The sequence below is a fragment of the Megalobrama amblycephala genome, linkage group LG17 (assembly GCF_018812025.1).
Source record: "Megalobrama amblycephala isolate DHTTF-2021 linkage group LG17, ASM1881202v1, whole genome shotgun sequence".
NCBI classification, from domain to species: Eukaryota; Metazoa; Chordata; class Actinopteri; order Cypriniformes; family Xenocyprididae; genus Megalobrama; species Megalobrama amblycephala.
In genome coordinates this window covers 25,551,365-25,570,666 of record NC_063060.1, presented here as the reverse complement: position 1 = coordinate 25,570,666, position 19,302 = coordinate 25,551,365, and the positions used below count along the sequence as shown (strand labels likewise).

The following is a 19,302-nucleotide window of genomic DNA, read 5'->3' as shown; positions in this document are numbered from 1 at the left end:
ACAAAGGTCTTACGGGTGTGGAACGGCATGAGGGTGAGTAATAAATGACATTATTTTCATTTTTGGGTGAACTAACCCTTTAATTTTAAATTATGAGAATAAAAGTAACCAAAATGACCAAATTATTATTCAAATTTCAAATACTTTTTGCCTTAAAATCAAAGTTTGTAATGTTGTGATTCATCTCATAACTGGTTGGATTGGCTCATGGCTTATAATGCTTTAACAAAGACTTATTTGAAATCCCTATGAAAGAAATGAATGGAAAAAATACAAGTTGTTTCGCTCTATAGTGCTAAAACTACTCAGGATATAAACATTTCACTAGTTACCCGTTAAATTTGAAGTCTATGGCAAATCCACTGATAAAACGATGTTGACATTTGTGTTATTGCATATTGAGTTAGTTGCATGATAATGATCATTTATGTAAGGGATAATCCATGGCTAGCTGTGCATTAAATGATTTAAATGCACAATGTGGAGGCAAAGAACCACCCAATTATAGTCCAGGGAGTGAATTTCAAGGGTGGAGTTCTAGTTTAAAATGTAGAGGATTTCCATCTTTTATCCATGTAATAGCCTCCAAATGCTCTTCAAATTATATTCATAAATATAGTGGGATTTTCTGCATCTAAGGTTTAAAAATATAAACCATCTAAAAGCGTGTAAGTAAGTTTTGCACTGAACGTAAACCTCGGGAGGTTCAAATTCCTGAGACTCTGTCCTGTAGATGCCGATGGGAATGTCTCCTACAGTGGAGGAGAGCACTTGGTACAGTGTGCCGTATGTCTGGATGCACAAGTCCTCCTCTGTGATACTCAACTGAAACGTAACATACCACATTTTAACACTGCTGAAACAACATAAAATAAAAGCATTTAACAGAAGTCATTTAAATGAGGATGTGAGGACTGGCTAATGTTGTAAAAGTCATACTTACAGCACACAGGTAACCAGATTTTGGTGTAGTTTCCAGTCCAAGCAGTAGTCTTGTGATGGTTATCATGTAATCCTTCACAACACTCTGAAACAAATTATGGACAAATTCTAGCACAATTATGGACAAATTTGAAGGTCTGAACATTTACAATTTCCAGCATCAAGAGCATAAAATACTGTTCAAAAGTCTGGGGTTAGAACGATTTTTTGCTATTTTTGAAAGGAGTTATAAGGCTGCATTTATTTGATCATTTGCATTTATTTTATTTTATTTTATTTATTTGATCATAACTGTTTTCTGTTTTAGATTTTAAAATGTAATTTATTCCTGTGATGCAAAGCTGAAGTCTGCAGTGTCACATGTTCCTTCAGAAATGATTAAAATATAATGATTTGGTGCTCAAGAAACATTTATTATTATTATCATGTTGAAAAGAGTTTTACTGCTTAATATTTTTGTGGAGACCATGATAGCAGAAAGTTTAAAAGAAAATAGCAATAGATTTTTTTTTTTTTTTTTTTAAATATAAATCTTTTGTAACAACAGTAAATCATACTGACCCCAAAATTTTGAACAGTAGTGTATACACGTATATATCCAAGAAAACAGTTTCATCAAATTCCACTTCATCTCTAATGGCCATCTGTAACTGAGAGGAAATCTTTTGTTTGCAAATTAAGATTTTTTTTTCTATATCTCCATTCTTTCCATCTTTATCTCCACCTTACCATCTAGTGGGCATTAGCAGGCAAACATTCAAAAATGATTTCAGACGCAGGCAGCACATTTATTTGTCTTAGTAGAGGGATGTTACCTGATAGAGGAGTGTGTCCAGCATGCTAATGCTGAACACCCTACCAGCTGCAAAAGGCAGGCGAAATATGAAGGATAAGTTTGAGCCTTTCTCTCTTTCTTTCTGCTCCATGAAGCCATGCAGACAAACATGGAAAAGAAGGGTTAGGACCAAAAAGCTTAATCAAGCCAAAATCATTGTTATTATTATTTTCTGATTTAATGTAATAAGAGTGACAAAAAGCATGTTATGAATGTCTGCTCACCTTCTCCAGTTTGGAGAATTCCAATGAGTGACAGTCCTTTGCGCAGAACTGCATGAATCTCATGTTAGCTGGATGAGTTAACTCTGTGATGATGTTAAGACCAGAGAACAGCCTACAAACGAGTCATTTACAGGAGAGTGGTGACTATTTCAATTATTTGATTACAAGGTCTTAAGTGCCCTTGTGAAAAAGAAGAGTGCTTAAATGTATTAAATAAGCTCTTGTACTTGTACTGTACTTCAAATCTTGTGTTGACTAACATACTATTTTCTCAGGTTCACAGATGTGAAGCCAGAGCCCACCGCAGACAAAGAGCCCGAGCCTGCCGCGTTTCGTCACTCAACACTGAGCTATTGTGATGTCTGTGATGTTTCCACCCTGCCTCCCACTCCCACGTCTTCTGCCAGTTCTGAGTTGGCCAAGAGAGCCAATCCTGAGAATTCTGCCTGTTCCGCATTGGCCAAGGGGGCTGTTCTTGAGATGTCTGTCTGCATCAACCAAGAGGGCCGTCTGTCTCTTCTTGTACCTGGAAGGTCATTTGTTAAATCTCCGGAACCCTAGTCTTGCATAGCCAGACCTTCAGATGCCAGAAGGTCTGGACTCTTTCACAGCTTTCACTGGCCAATAACCGCCCAAGAGGACGTTTGACTGACATGTAAAGCAACAAATCACAGTTTGTTTTGTTCCGCGTCAGGTTTAGGCATGTGAAAATTTAAAGTCAATGTCCCTACAATAACAGACCGGTGTGCATCTAATAAATTATTCATTCAAGAACGTGCAACAATGGAGCCGCAAACTTCAAACACTTTTGAAAATCCAGCGTTTAGTTGATCCTGGTAAGCGCTCATTGTCACAGTTGCGAACACGACGGCGTTGCTCTTCCATGAGGGGGTTTGGCATTACAGCATTTGTTTCCAGGAGGATCGTTAAAGAACGTGACACACACGTCTCCCGGACATCCTGTAGAATTCAACCAACCAGATGGCGACTTTGAAAATCCTGAATTGTTTCCAGTTAAGTGTGATATATGCATCAGACCTTCAGCCAACGGTCTGTGGGGGTGACGTCTGAGGCTGAGACTACCGGAACCCTAGCTTCAACTCGTCCGCTTGTCCCCGTGGCTTCGCCTTGGCCTCTAGGACCTTCAGTGTTGCCTAGTCTCGTCAGTTCTTCAGCTCCACTTGGGTCTCCACCACCATCAGCTCCGCCTCAGTTGTTTATCCCCCTGGTTCCATCTGCCAAGTTTCCGCCATGGCTCCTCCCTCCTTCGACTCAGCTGTGTGAGCTTTCGGCATGGAATTCCAGCAGGGGAATTCCACCCTGGTTTCTACCGCTGTTGTCTCCTCCCTGGCTTTTCCTGTTGTCTGCTCCATCCAGGTTACTGTGGTCATGTTGAGCCTGCTCTGTGTCCCCCACCTGAGCCCCATCCCACCCTCCTTTGTTGGACTATGTTTACTGTTGTTATAAGAGGCATGGCCTTCCCTTCTGAATGGGGAGGGGGGGGTGTAAGGGCTTATCTGTGCTTTATGTTGTAACACGTATGTAGATCGGGCAAGAAGGAGGCAGGAACCGGTGAACATTTCACAAACTTTAATATATCAAAATAAACAACAAAATGAAAGTAAAGGCGGCAGCACCTCACGGACAACTGCCGCACACATAAAACAAAATATAACATAAATAGTCCAGTCCTGGTTATCTCCTTTTATGCTCCCGGAGCTCCTCTTGTGAGAAACTTGAGACCCGATCATCATCAATCACGCTACAGGCCTCACCCCGTTCTCACGGATCTCTGCATTTTCCTGCTTGGCACATATGTCTGTTTGGGTGGGTTTTGCACTTGTTTTAATTAAGTTTCCTGTTTTTCAGTTTGTTTCCATGGCTTTTCATTGTTTGATTATCAGTTACACCTGTCATTCATTTCCTTGATTGATTTATCTGTTTATTTAAGCTGTGTTTCTTTTAGTTCATGGTCTGTTCTCATCACATTATAATCAATCTATTTTTTGTTAAATAAATCTATAATAACTGCTGCATTTAGATCTATTTCCTCATTATTTTGCAACCAAAGCTGACATAAAGATGTACTTTAGGGTCAAAAAGCGCTCTTAAGTTTAAAAAAAATTGCATTTAATATAAATTGAAACTATATTACATTTTAATTTAATTGCAAATAATAGTGCTAATACCATAGCAGAAACATGGCACTCAGTTTGCACTTACTTAAAGGTGCTAAAGAGGATCTTTTCGTCGACTGAGAAACCAAAGACTGTTACTGAGTTTTTGAAATGAGCGCATGCGTAAGAATTTCGAGGGAACGCCTCCCAAAACTCGTGCAGGAGTACTGGAACACGAGTGTTTACCACCGGCATTCGCTGTGTCGTGTTAGTGGATTCATTATGTCGGACTCATAATCTGCAGTTGTTACTCCTGTCTCCTGACAAAAACATTGCATGCGGCGCCTCTGGAGTGTGGAAAGTTACTGGAACGTCATGGCAGTGATTGACAAGCCAGAGGGCCAATCCGCGCACGTCTCTCACAAGGAACGTCACGGCAGTGATTGACAAGCCAGAGGGCCAATCGTTTACACGATGATCGCGTAAACGATTGGCTGATGTTTTTAAGGCCCTACCTCGTGCACAGATGATGTATATTAATATTATTACTTTCAGAGCACCTAATAAATAGTCTTTTATCAGTTAGTAAAGACAGTTTCAAGTAATATTGCAAAAATGTATAAAACAAAACATCCTCTTTAGCACCTTTAAGTATATAGTTTTAAAGTAAATTATTTGTATAAGAGCTCTTTGTTACAACAGAGACACGGAGGCAGAGATAATAACAATCCAGGTAAGTTTTATTCACGTATAAGCAGAGCACAGGGTGATGGTAAGCAGATAATGGAATGTTGAGAGATGAGGAGAATATAATACTGTCCTGATTATGTCTTGTAGATGCAGATGATGGAAGGAGCTGGCGGAGACACTCACACACACAAGCAGGTAAGTACACACGGGGAACAGGAGACGAGGGAGCTGGAGGAGACGACTGGAGCAGGTAGATATGGCGTTGGGAGTCCTTAAGGTAAGCATACATAAGTCGTAGTGCAAACGAGACCGGACAGTGAGTGTGTGTGAGTGTGGTGGCTTTATACTGGTGCTGATTGCGGTGCTGATGAGTCACAGGTGGCGGTGATCAGTATGCTGGTGATTTAGTGCGTGGGTAAGGGAGTGAGGTGGAACCTGACGTGTCTGTGACAGTACCCCCCTCCCACGGCCCGCTCCTGAGGGCCGCGGACCCCGACGTCGTGGTGGTCTTCCTCTAGGGCGTGGGGCAGGTCTGTCTGGGTGATTGGCGTGGAAGGTCTGTAACAGGATAGGATCAAGGATATCATTCTTGGGAACCCATGAGCGTTCTTCGGGGCCATAGCCTTCCCAGTCGACGAGGTACTCTAGCTGACCACCACGGCGCCGGGAATCCAGGATTTCATGAACCACGTAAGCTGTGCCGTCCTCCAGGATGAGTGGAAGGGGGGGCTCGGCGGCTGCCACGTCAGGTTCTGTGGAGGGAACAACAGAAGGGTGGTGAGGTTTAAGCAGTGATACATGGAATGTAGGGTGGATCCTACTGTACTGTGCTGGGAGTTGAAGACGGTAGGTGACGGGGTTGATCTGCCGGATGATGGTGAACGGGCCAATGAAGCGGGGACTCAGCTTCTTGCAGGGCAGACGCATCCTGATGTCCCTGGTGGACAGCCAGACCTTCTGCCCCAGTTGGTATACTGGAGCTTCGGAGCGCCGAAGGTCGGCTGTCGTCTTGCGTCTGCGCAGGGCTCTCTGCAGTTGGTGATGAGCTGAGTCCCAAACCCTCTCGCTCTCCCGGAACCAGTAGTCGACTGCGGGGACGTTGGAAGGTTCCCCATCCCAGGGGAACAGTGGGGGTTGGTAGCCGAGTACGCAATGGAAGGGTGTCAGTCCAGTTGTGGCTTGGCGGAGGGAGTTCTGTGCGTACTCGGCCCAACCCAGGTACTGGTTCCAGGAGTTCTGGTGGCCGTGACAGAAGGTACGCAGGAAGCGGCCTATCTCCTGGATCTTGCGTTCCGTCTGCCCGTTCGACTGAGGATGGTATCCAGATGACAGGCTGACGGTCACACCCAGGAGGGAGAAGAAGGCTTTCCAGACGTGGGAGACGAACTGGGGTCCTCTGTCGGAGACTATATCTTCAGGTATTCCATAATGACGAAAAACATGATTAAACATCAATTCAGTAGTTGCCATGGCGGTAGGTAGACCCTCCAGGGGTATCAGGCGGCAGGACTTTGAGAAGCGGTCTACCACCACCAGGATGCACGTGTGACCGTCAGACTCAGGGAGATCTGTGACGAAGTCCACTCCCAGGTGTGACCAGGGTCTCTCAGGAACGGGCAGAGGTAGGAGCTTGCCGGTGGGAAGATGGCGTGGGCTCTTGGAGATGGCGCACTCCCTGCAGCCCTGCACGTACCTTCTGACATCGTTGGCCATGTTGGGCCACCAGAAGCGTTGTTTGAGCAACGAGAGGGTCTCATTGACCCCCGGGTGACCAGTGCCAAGTGAAGAGTGGGTATTGTGCAGAAGTGGAGTGCGACGTGCCCGTGTGACGTATTGCAAGCCTTGAGGGCAACCCGGCGGAGTGCGTGTGGAGGCATTGGAGGAGGGAATGGTTTCTTCGGACCACTGGATGGGGTTCACGAAGATGGACTCCGGCAGGATTGTTTCAGGATCCTCAGGCTTTTCCTCAGGGGAATGGAGGCGAGACAGAGCGTCAGCTTTGGTATTTTTTGAACCAGGGCGGTAGGAGATAGAGAAATTGAACCTTGAGAAAAACATGGCCCAGCGAGCTTGGCGAGGGTTGAGTCTTTTGGCAGCCTTCAGATATTCAAGGTTTTTATGATCAGTGAGAACTTGGAATGGATGAGTAGCTCCCTCCAACCAATGCCTCCACTCCTCGAGGGCAAGCTTGACGGCCAGGAGTTCGCGGTCACCGATGTCGTAATTGACCTCCGCCGGGTTGAGCTTGCGGGAGAAGAAGGCGCATGGATGGAGTCTACTTGGTGTCCCATGCTGCTGTGAAAGGACCGCTCCCACTCTGGTGGTGGAGGCGTCCACTTCCACGACGAATGGGAGCTCTGGATTAGGGTGGACGAGGAGGGGAGCGGTGGTGAAGGCTCTTTTAAGGGTCTCGAAGGCGTTGGTGGCTTGTTGGGACCAGGACAGAGACTTGGGCTGGTTACGGAGTAGGTTGGTTAATGGACTGACGATGGTGCTGTAATTCTTGATAAACCGGCGGTAGAAGTTGGAGAAACCTAGGAAGCGTTGGAGTTCTTTGATTGAAGATGGAGTGGGCCAGGACTGAATGGCGGAGACCTTCCCCTCGTCCATCCGGATGCCACTGTGATCTATTACGTACCCCAGGAATTGGACAGAGGGCTGGTGAAAGGAGCACTTTTCAGCTTTGAGGAAGAGGTGGAATTGCCGTAAGCGTTGGAGGACCTCCGCAACGTGGTGGCGATGTTCGGCCAAGCTCCGGGAGTAGATGAGGATGTCGTCAATATACACCAGAACGAACTTGTGGAGAAACTCCCGGAGCACCTCGTGTATGAAATCCTGGAATACGGAGGGGGCGTTGACCAGGCCATACGGCATGACGAGATACTCGTAGTGTCCGGTGGGCGTGACAAAGGCGGTCTTCCATTCGTCCCCTCGCGTATCCGGATGAGGTTGCACGCGCTGCGGAGGTCCAGCTTAGTGAACACAGTGGCACCACGGAGATGTTCCAGGGCCGCTGGGACGAGGGGAAGCGGGTAGCGGAATTTAACTGTGATTTTGTTGAGGGCACGGTAATCAATGCAGGGCCTCAAGCCTCCGTCCTTCTTCGCCACAAAAAAGAAGCTTGAAGCAGCAGGGGAAGTAGACGGGCGGATGTAACCTTGGTTGAGGGCCTCTTTGATGTATTCCTCCATGGCCTTCTCCTCCGGTATTGACAGGGGGTAAATGCGTCCCCTGGGCACTGGTTCACCCGGTAGCAGATCGATGGCACAGTCCCATGGCCGGTGTGGAGGAAGCTTGGAGGCGCGTTGCGGGCAGAAAACGTCACTGAAGGGGGCGTAGTCCGGGGGAACATCCACGGAGCGTTTCTCGACAGGGCTTTCGATAGAGGTGGCATTCATGGAGAGAGACTTGGAGAGTGGAGACTTTGGAACAGGAAGCGTTGGGAAGCAATCTGGAAAGCAGTGGTCGCCCCACTTCAGGACTTCGCCCGTGCGCCAAGAGATGGTAGGATTGTGTTGCTCAAGCCACGGGCGCCCTAGAACCACGTCAGCGGTGGATTCCTCCAGAACCAGCAGATGTATCTTTTCAGAATGCAGAATGCCCACGCAGAGTTGAAGTGGTCCCGCACAATGACGGATGTTCTTACGGCTCAGGGGTTTGCCCGTGATGGAGTGGATTTGATAGTTAACCGGAGACGGGGAGATCTTGAGCTTGAGTTGTCGACAGAGGGCGCCTGAGATGAAATTTCCTGCTGACCCTGAGTCGAGGAGCGCCACCACTGGAACAGAGGTATTTGCAGCAGTAAGGATTACAATTGTCGTGAGTGGTTTCATTTTCTGAATGGAGGGGAAAATAGCACTCACCACGGGTCGAGGAGGACGGGTTGGGCATGTGGAGATAACATGCCCCGGAGATCCACAATATAAGCATAAGTTCAGGGTCAGCCTTCTTTGTCTTTCATTGGAGGTGAGACGTGAATGGTCGATTTGCATTGGCTCGGTGGCTGGTTCTGGGGAGCTGACGGGTTCAGACCGGCGGAGGAGGTTGGTGGCAGACGACTGGCCCTGGTGCTCGAGGAGACACGACTGCATACGAGAACCCACGCGGATGGCGAGTTGGATGAAGCGTTCAAGTCCCATTGAGTCCTCGTATGCAGCGAGATGCAGCCGCACGTTGGGTTCCAACCCTTGACGGAAAGAGGTGATGAGGGCTTGTTCTTTCCATCCGCTGGTGGCGGCTAGCGTTCGGAACTGCAAGGCTTAATCATTTACAGAGAGATTCCTTTGCTTTAGATTATAGAGTTTCTCACCAGTGGAAGAATCCTTCAGAGGTTTCCCGAAGACCTCACGGAAGTGAGAGACGAACGCCGAATATGATTGGACAACAGGGCCTTTCTGAGTCCACAGGGAGTCTGCCCATTGCAGGGCCTTACCATGCAGTTGCGAAATGATGAACGCTATTTTTGCCGTGTCGGTAGTGTAGAGGTGCGGCTGCATCTCCAGGACCAGTTCGCATTGAAGAAGGAATCCGCTGCATTCCTCCGCCGATCCTGAGTAGGGCGCCGGTTTGGCCATGGGACTGGCGGTGAATGCTGGCGAAGGAGCGGTGACGGAGGGTGCGGAAGCTGCAGCGGTGGATGGTGATGGTGAGGATGGCTGTGGTGTGAGTGCTCGGCGCAGTGCGTCCACGAGCTCTTGAAACGGGTCGTTGGTGCTCATGCTGTGAAGTTGTTATGGTCCGGTCTTCTGTTACAACAGAGACACGGAGGCAGAGATAATAACAATCCAGGTAAGTTTTATTCACGTATAAGCAGAGCACAGGGTGATGGTAAGCAGATAATGGAATGGTGTGAGATGAGGAGAATATAATACTGTCCTGATTATGTCTTGTAGATGCAGATGATGGAAGGAGCTGGCGGAGACACTCACACACACAAGCAGGTAAGTACACACGGGGAACAGGAGACGAGGGAGCTGGAGGAGACGACTGGAGCAGGTAGATATGGCGTTGGGAGTCCTTAAGGTAAGCATACATAAGTCGTAGTGCAAACGAGACCGGACAGTGAGTGTGTGTGAGTGTGGTGGCTTTATACTGGTGCTGATTGCGGTGCTGATGAGTCACAGGTGGCGGTGATCAGTATGCTGGTGATTGAGTGCGTGGGTAAGGGAGTGAGGTGGAACCTGACGTGTCTGTGACACTCTTTTTGTAAGATTTATTTTTGCCGTTTTTGCCCTTTATTTTTATAGGACAGTATGTAGATAGGAAGCAAGCGGAAGAGAGAGAGAGGGACGGGATAAGGTCCATGAGCCGGGACTTGAGCGCTGTATATTGCCGCGGACATAAGAGGTTTTTTTTAAGTATGCTAAATTGTACTTCTTTATCACAAGGGTTTGTTAAAAAAACATGTATTTATTACTGCACATGTCTGTATTCTGCACATAAAAACTGGGAAAATATTGGAAAACATTAAATATTTTATAAACATATGAATAAAACCGAGCAGAAATTCAACAGTGTGATGTTTTGGCATTTTAAATAAAGTGATTAACCTTGTGAGAAATCAAAGAAAATATCAAGCAGTTCCTAACCTGAACAGGGTCTGGACATTAACAATGGTTTTTGCATCAGCCATATAGTCTTCCTTAGCGCTCATGGTGCTCTCCCTATCAACAACCACCATATTGGCAGCAAATGAGACACCACAACGCAACAGGTCATCCAAGCTGTAAGGATATTAGAAAGTTTGAGTTAGAATAGTTTGCAAAACTTTGAGTATAAACAAAACATGGCTAGTAAGTAGATAAGTTTATCTGTTGGGTATGATGACATTTTAAGTCTGACAGCCTCTGTAGTCACATTTAGCCATTTGTTAATAACGAGTTAAGTAAAAGCTTTAAAATCACAAGGGGGGTATTACTGATGTATTTTGTGGCGTAGAATAAAATGTTAAAATATCTTAAGTTTGTGTTCACCACTGACCTTATTTCAGGCATTTAACCAAAAAACCCCATTCAAAAAACCACTGACTTCAGTTTTTAGACTTATTCCTGCAGCACTCAATTCTCAGATGTGTCGAGCTAATTCAATGTTTTTATGTTATCTCAAGAAGGTGGCTCTAGGTGTACAGCAGCAGGCCTTCCTGTCCTCAAATAACTGATTATTTGAGGACATGATACAAACAAACATTATATAGTTTCATAATAATGTTTCTTACCTGTCGATTGATCCAAGCAAGTAATAGATCATTGGGAACCAACAGACAGTCTCAAGAAATTCTGCATCTGGCCTAAAAGACAGACATTTCTTATTAAAAGTACAGGATATGTGCCAGTCATCACAACTACAAGACATTGACAACTGAAAAAGAGTTAGCAAAGCTCAATGAACTAGCTAAAAGAGAGTGATGTGTAAAAACTTTTTTACTTCTTTTCCAAGAGCAGTACGATGGGCCACAGTTCATTCTGCGGTCTGTATGAGGCTCGTAATGGGAGGATGAAGTTGTACAGGCTATTTCCTGCTGACTCAGCGGACACAATGATGAGCTTATTCTTCAACCCGTACGCTTTGACATCTTCATTGTCTTTGTGGTTGCAGGTCTTAGACAAAAACTGACATCACAATAAGATGATTAAGCAATGTAATATTACAATTCAACATTAAACCAGTGATCCCTAGGTGCATAAACTGAATACTTAAGGCATATTCATAAAACATACACTACCAATCAAAATATTATTTAATGTTATTGAAGGAAGTCTTGTATGCTCAACAAAGCTGCATTTATTTAATCAAAAATTATGCATATATATGTAAACTCTTTATATTATTGTTGCAAACTTTAGATTTACATTTTTGTCCACCAAAGATGTAATCAAGACATGTATTACCTTTTCTAGCTGCATACAACATTTGGGCGTTTTCTCTTTCCGTAAGTGGCAAAGTATCAGTGAGCTTCCGATGTAGGGTAAATTTGGGGGATATCCTTTAACATAACTACAAAAAAAGAAAAGAAATCTCATTACTATAGCAGCTGTCTTGACATTATTCAATGTTTCTGTGATTACATATAATTAAACTAAAAACAACTTTCATGAACAGATGATTTTGTCTCTCAGGTAAAGAACAAATTACCCAGTGCTGCATTCATCTCCACTGAAGGGCTGATATGGACTCTTTGACTCATCGCTGAGCAGATTGCCAGTCTGAAAGGAAGGTGAATCAGGCACTTCTATAACAGGAATCATGTTTGCTCTTCTGGTCTCAGATATATTTGTTTCATTTGAGAGAGATGGATCTAAACTGGAGGGAATGTTTGTTTCCTGCACATCTATGACCATGGTACCTTAAGGAAATACAAACAAAAACCTTCAGGTAAAAATCCGGAATGACATCATTATTATCTTCATCATCCATGTGTTTTTGCAGAATGGAAGATTATGGTGCTTTTTTTTGGTCACTTTGTAAGTTGACACACCTAGTCACTTTCATTATATGGAAAAGAGAAGGCAGAATACTCTCCAAAGATTCACAGTACAAACACATCTGTTCAAAAGTTGTAGTAAAGTTCTGTACAAATGGTATAGTAAAATTCTTCATTAGTTAACATTGGTTAATGCATTAATTATCATTAAGTAACAATGAGCAATACATTTGTAACAGTACTTATTAATTATTTATTATTTGTTAATGTTAGTTAATAAAAATACAACTGTTCATTGTTAGTTCATGTTAGTTCAGATCCATTAAAGGGATAGTTCACCCAAAAATGAAAATTTGATGTTTATCTGCTTACCCCCAACGCATCCAAGATGTAGGTGACTTTGTTTCTTCAGTAGAACACAAATGATGATTTTTAACTGCAACCGCTGCCGTCTGTCAGTGGTATAATGCAAGTCAGCGGGAACTTGGACTATAAGAGTAAATAAAACACGACAGACAAATCCAAATTAAACCCTGTAGCTCGTGATGCATATACTTCAATGAGAGCGAGACATCACTGCCGCTGTCAGAGCGCGATCAGACCAAACGAATCGAGTGATGAATGCCGTTGGACATAGTGGTGTATTAGAGGTAAAAAATGATATAAATACTGTTCGGTTTATCGCACAAACCGATCGTTTCTTGTCTTAGGACATCAATGTGTCGTCACAAGCCGCAGGGTTTAATTTGGACTTGTCTAAGGAGTTAAAAATCATAATTTGTGTTCTACTGAAGAAACAAAAACACCTACATCTTGGATACTCTGGGGGTAAGCAGATAAACATCAAATTTTCATTTTTGGGTGAACTATCCCTTTAAATAATATTAACTGATAAAACGTAAAGTAGTTATAACCTAAAATAGTGAGAATTGGACCCTAAATTAAAGTGTGACAAAACATTTATATTGTTAAAAAATGTTTTACATTAATGTTGTTCTTTTGAACTTTTTATCATAAATCCTAAAATAATATTAATTAATATTCTTTAAAATGATATTTCACAAAATTACTATTTCCACTGTATTTTTGACCAAAAAAAATGCAGCCTTGATGAGCATGAGACTTCTCTCAAAAACATAAAAATAACTTACAGACCCCAAACTTTTGAACTGTAGTGTATAGCACTGCTGTGATATGTACAGTATCTTTGTTTGAATTATTATGCATTTGTCTGACCCATGCTAGTAATAGCGCTGCTTGTTGGGGGTTGAGACTTGGGGCTGTTTTTACATGCTGCTAGGGTCTTGAAGCAGGAGTCCTCCTCCTTGGTGAGACTGATATAAAAGCACACGTCCTTGGGTTTCATGGTGTGATGAGGACCTGGGTTCAGCAGGATACTCTTAGTGTCCTCAGGGTGCACTCCAAATAGACAGATGCCATACCTAGAAATAAAAGCGATATTTACACAAATTATATTTCTGAAAAATATGACATGAATTGAAGGTCCAGAAGAGAGAAATGGCCATTTTTGCAGAATCAAATGTAATTTTCACTGTACACTGTATTGCATTTCTCAAATACTGTACGCTTATTCCACATACTCACTTATTATATGCATTAAAGGAGGCAAAAGGGAAGCTCTTTCCCTCGTACTCAGAAAAGAAGACGCTGTCTTTCAGAACAATGCTGTACACTTCATTTCCTGAGCATTTTCCATAAATTCTGTGCCATTCCTCAGGAGAGTGTTGACCTTCTCTGCAGAGATACATACATCATAGCATATATAATATCATATATAATTCTGATTTTGTGTTCAAGTCACCATGAAATAAAAAAAAAAAAAATAGACAATTTCAATCTTATGGAATATTGCGGTAATTACGATAAATGATTTTTCCATGCACCTTATAATTTTTTTTTTTTTTTTAATTAATCTTCCCTCCTAATCTTTAATCACAATAACTTTCAATCCCTCTTGTAGCTCATCTTTTCTCTTCTCTGATGAAGTGTTTACTGATGTGTTTACACAACCTGTCACTCACATGACATCACAGCCATAGTAAACCACGACATTCCAACAATCTATTCAATTCCAGGTGGACAAAATCAAGTCCCACACGATATTTTTTCTTGTTCGAGAAGCCGTTTCACTCGCATATGCATCACAATACAGAAGGAAAGACTATTGCAACTTCTGTTTCGTGCTGACTTTAAGGATTTTTGTTATGACAATGGGCTGGTGTACCCACAGGCCTTGTGAGGTGTGCACCAGCAGGGTGATGAAGGTGGACGTGGCAGGACAGATGCAGTTCAGGGCCAGCATGGCATGTTTAAACTCTTCCTCACAAACAATATGATCTGAAGGGGAACATCACAGTACAAATGTGTTGGAAAGATATGCATTAAAGTCTCCTGGCTATTTCTCTACATTTATTTATTGTTTATAATGTTCTGAAATCAATTAATCAAGACAGATTTAACAATACCAGCAAATTTCACATGAAATTTGTTTTCTGGTTTGAGAATCTGAACAAAAATAGTACAGCCTGGAGCAAAGTCCTTCACTGCCCAAGCCCTCAGGATGGTCTGGTAATCCTGAAAAGAAATAAATCAATAATTAAAGGTGGAATATTTACCTTTAATTACATAAGTAATTACATAAATAAAATGGCAAAATATATTCTACATATCCCATCCCCAATGCTTTAACATTTTAATAATAATTCTTCACATTTGAAGCTCAAGAATACATACTGCTGCATTACGGTCAGCCTCACAGCGACAGGTCAGAATGAAACAAGCCTCAGCCTTATTCAGCCTGTATAGGGAGAGAATGTATCTTTAATTGGTTTTTTTTTTTTTTAACAATTTTCTTACACCATTGGCATTTACACGGAGAGGCAGAAATGTAACAGCTAAGCAAATAACACAGAAAATAAAGGACAAAAAACAGAAACAGAAGACTACACAGTTAAATACAGAAGGAACCAAACAAGACACAGATAAATATCATCAATTAACCAATGAGTAAACAGTAACAAAGGAAATAATCAGAAAACAGGAAGGAAACACAGGAACCAAAGGAAACAAAACATAAGAGTCCACAAAGAGAACATAACTGTTACAACTACTATGTACTTACATAAAAAATAATTGTTAGGTACAATGTACTTAACGTGTTCATGTTGTACTGCAGAATACTTTTGCTGCTAGGTGGGATACAGGTAAGGTTAGGGACTATGCCGTTATTTTACTGTCAAAGGTCGAGAACGCATTATTGTGACGCGAGAGCACATCAATGTAATGCGCGATGCGAAATCTGTCCGCTCTCAAATATACAGTGCTCTCAAATCTGTCTCTCAAATATACAGTGCTCTCTTATGAACTGCCTCTCCTCTCGCTCAGATATTGCATGTGCGCTCAAACTGTGTCCTGTGCGCTCGTGAATCTCCGTGCTCTTGCAGAAATTAATTTGCTTCTGGATTAAAGGGATAGTTCACCCAAAAATGAAAATTTGATGTTTATCATGACATTTGACAGTAAAATAACGCCATAAGGGACAGGTTTGGTGGTATGGTTAGGTTTAAAGGGTAGGTAACACACACAGTTTCTGCCAATCTGATGTTAATCTTGAGTACCTATAGAGTAGCACTGCATCCTTCATATCTCCGAAAAGTCTTAGTTTTATCACATTTATGAAAGATAGATACGCTGTACCGAGTCTTTCCGAAAAAAGCTGAGCTCCTGGAGCCGTGCCTGTCATGGGCAGAGCTAAAGAGTCACGAGCGCGTGCAGCTTTTGCCTAGAGATTGTCTGCAAGCGTTCATTAAGACATCATTATAAACAAAAAGTGAACAAAAACATTTGTGTGGTTTACATTATATGCACTTACATGCAGTTTTACTCACCGCCCGCGATCTGCAAAGTCAGCGTCGAGCTGGGACTTGTTTACAAAGCATACATCATCGAAATTCCGGAAACAAACAAACACGCATGCACAACTCCGTTGCTGCCCCAGAAAAACAAACTTCATTCACTGTTCCCTTAATGCTGGGTTCTTTGGGAAGCTGAAAAAAGGTAATCTTTCCCTCACAACCAAAAACACACTCCTTGGGTGACATTGCTGAAAAATCTCTCTGCTTCCATAACCCGAACGAAGCGCGTTGACGGGCGTATCTTGCTCTCGCTCTGTTTTATTATGGGGCCATAAGGGCCATACTTGAAAAAAACTCTCTGAAACCTGGTCCAAAACCAGAAGTTTATTTGGAAGACCTTGTACATATGCGCAGCTTACCTGGGGAAGTGATGGCTCCAGGATGCAGCTGGCGGAGGGAGTTTGATGTTCTGTTCAATATTTTGCTGGGAATCTCTGGGTCTGGCCATTGGTCATAATGTTTTGTCTCATCTGTATATATGTGTGTTTTTTGGGTGTGAGTGTTCCCACTGTTGGGGTGTGTTTGTGTTGCCATATGCTTTCTGCTCTTCTCTTCTCTCTCTCTCTCTCTCTCTCTCTCTCTCTCTCTCTCTCACACACACACACACACACTCTCTTCTTTCTTTGCAGTCTGCCAGTTAACATCATTCTCAACATCACTGCTCATCAGTGAGAGAACCAAGGGAACATTGCTTGAGAGAAGTTCACTTCTATCCTGCAACAGATTTGCTTGTTGAGAGATCTTATGGTTCTGTTGAATGTGAAAACTTGTGTGTTTTCCTTTTGAATTATAGTTTTAGCACAGATTATTTAGTACTGCTCTTATTAATATGAAACTCTTTGTTGTTTTGACCAGGCCCTCTCCTCAAGTCATATATTGCTTCCCAATATAAGTGAATAAACTTATATTAAACTTAAATTAATATTTTCTATACAAGTTCTTGTCTTAGATTTCTGGGGCAGAACACTGATGTGATTTCTCCCTGTTTTATTTTTATGTTACCATTCTTAGTTTTAGTTTAACAACATGTTACTCCCTCTCTCTGTCATCAATGTAGACTAGCATGAACCTGTGCAGGTACTTCCGGAGCACCTCATTCATGAAATCCTGGAGTACGGAGGGAGTGTTGACCAGGCCATATGGCATGACGCAATATTCTTTGTGCCCAGTAAGTGTCACAAAAGCGGTCTTCCATTTGTCTCCCTCACAAATCTGGATGAAGTTGTAGGCACTTTGGAGGTCCAACTTGAAGACGGTACGCTGGGACAAGAGAACTTGGATAATGTAATTTCACTGTAATCTTGTTTAGTGCCTGGTAATCAATAGCTCAGGGAAGCACGCTGAAAAATGCCCCACTTCAGCACTTCACCGGTGGTCCACGACAGACTTCTCCAGAACCAAAAATCTGATGTCTTCCATGTGAAGGAGACCCATTCGCAGATGTAATGGTCGAACACTAAAGTACATTTGTTCCTGGCTGAGCGGCTTCCCCGTTATGGAATGGACCAAATAATGGACATATTTGGACCTTTTTTTGTGCTTGAGGTGGTGGCAGAGATCCTCAGGAATGAAACTGCCAGCTGACCCAAAGTCGAAACATCAGATGCAGTAAGACAAACAATATGAATGAATGGGAACTAACATTGTGAACAAAACTCACCACTGGATGAGGGGGATGAATGGGGCAAGTCATTATCACATGCCTCTTTGCACCACAATACAGACAGAGACCCTGTGCCAGCTGACATTGCTGCTCAGCCAGGGATAGACAGGTGGATTCAACTTGCATGTCTTCCACACCTGGTTTTGGAGAGCTGACATACTCTGGTTGGCGGGGAAAATGTGCAAACTTCTGGCCCTGTTGTTGTTCCATGCATCCCTGCACAAGATGAGTGACTCTTATTGACAGCTGGATGAATTTCTTTAATCCGATGGCAAAGAGATGCAGCCGCAATTTGGGTTTGAGTCTCTGACAGTAAGTGGTGAGGAGCGAGTGTTCATGTACGTTAACGTAAAGCATAATCTTTAATGGAGCTATTACGAAAGCATCAAGGGACTGTGTTACTGAGCCATTTTGTGGCCAAATCATTTCCACTCATTGAAGCACTCGCCTCGTCAGCAGAGAGATGATGAAGAATAATTCTGCCGTTCGGTGGAGAATTGATGCGGCTGAATCTCCAGGGCCAGCGAGCACTGTAGGAAAAATCCGTTGCAATCCTCTGCTGAACCAGAGTAGGCCGCTGGATTGACCATGGGACTGGCGACGACAGTACGTGAAGGAGAAGTGCTCGGTGTGGCACCTGAGGTGGTTGGCGTCATGAGGACTCGATGCAGCAAGTCTACGTTGTCTTGGAACGGATCTGTTTTGGAACTACTCAAACTGCTGTTGAGTTGTTATGGTCTGGTCTTCTGTAACGATACCCAGACTCAGAGAGAACAAGCAGATCAGATCAAGATCAAACAGGTGAGTATTAAGATTAACCATAGCACTTGAGAATGGAATCTTGAATGGAATAATCACAGTCTTTGTCTTTTGCAGGCTATGTGGCAGCAGGAATGGAGCGATGGATAGCACACACCTCATTTGCTGGTGATAGGTGAGATCCAAGGTGAGTTGGGGAGTGCACGGTGACATGAAAGTGATATGCTGAAGTGAAGAACTTGGAACGAAGGGGCAGGTATAGTAATCTTCTCGGGATTACAGGTAAGTAATTGTGTATACGCATTGGTGACCAGACAATGAATGAAGCTGAGGTGTGTGCTTAAATAGTCGGTTGATGGGTATGCTGATGGGTGACAGGTGCATGTGATTAGTATTCTGTGTATAGAGGGTATGCACGTGACATCACAGTCGACCATTACGATTGCGGTTACGCCCACTGAGTGGCACAAAGACTGAGTGGCAGCATTGATTTTTAGCTTGAATGCAGCGAAAAACACACAAAACACATCCAAAACGGGAATGAGCTTTGCGATTGACTGTACAAATAGCTTTGACACAAAATCTGAGGTATATATTTAAAGATTGCCAAAAGCTACAGAAAAAAAGAATCAAATGGATTGCTGCAATTCACAGAAACGACTGGACTCCAGGCAGAGAAACATGGATTTGCAGTTATCATTTTGTGTCAAAATGTTG

At 43.3% G+C, this 19,302-nt stretch overlaps 1 protein-coding gene across 3 annotated transcripts in view; it reads right to left on the bottom strand.

The window, feature by feature from the left end:
* Positions 1–19,302, bottom strand: part of kcnt2 (potassium channel, subfamily T, member 2) — a 57,060-nt gene that overhangs the window by 12,062 nt on the left and 25,696 nt on the right. For 2 of the 3 annotated variants that reach the window (XM_048163477.1, XM_048163476.1), the window contains exons 13-26: positions 14,983–15,046; positions 14,715–14,823; positions 14,478–14,586; positions 13,834–13,983; positions 13,465–13,670; positions 11,940–12,150; positions 11,696–11,801; positions 11,232–11,416; positions 11,023–11,094; positions 10,397–10,531; positions 2,002–2,113; positions 1,758–1,859; positions 944–1,027; positions 697–825 (exon numbers count right to left, since the gene is read on the bottom strand). In XM_048163477.1, coding sequence (XP_048019434.1) covers positions 697–825; positions 944–1,027; positions 1,758–1,859; positions 2,002–2,113; positions 10,397–10,531; positions 11,023–11,094; positions 11,232–11,416; positions 11,696–11,801; positions 11,940–12,150; positions 13,465–13,670; positions 13,834–13,983; positions 14,478–14,586; positions 14,715–14,823; positions 14,983–15,046 — 1,774 coding nt within the window. The remainder of the gene's footprint in view (positions 1–696; positions 826–943; positions 1,028–1,757; positions 1,860–2,001; positions 2,114–10,396; positions 10,532–11,022; positions 11,095–11,231; positions 11,417–11,695; positions 11,802–11,939; positions 12,151–13,464; positions 13,671–13,833; positions 13,984–14,477; positions 14,587–14,714; positions 14,824–14,982; positions 15,047–19,302) is intronic. The other variant, XM_048163478.1, reaches the window with a different exon arrangement.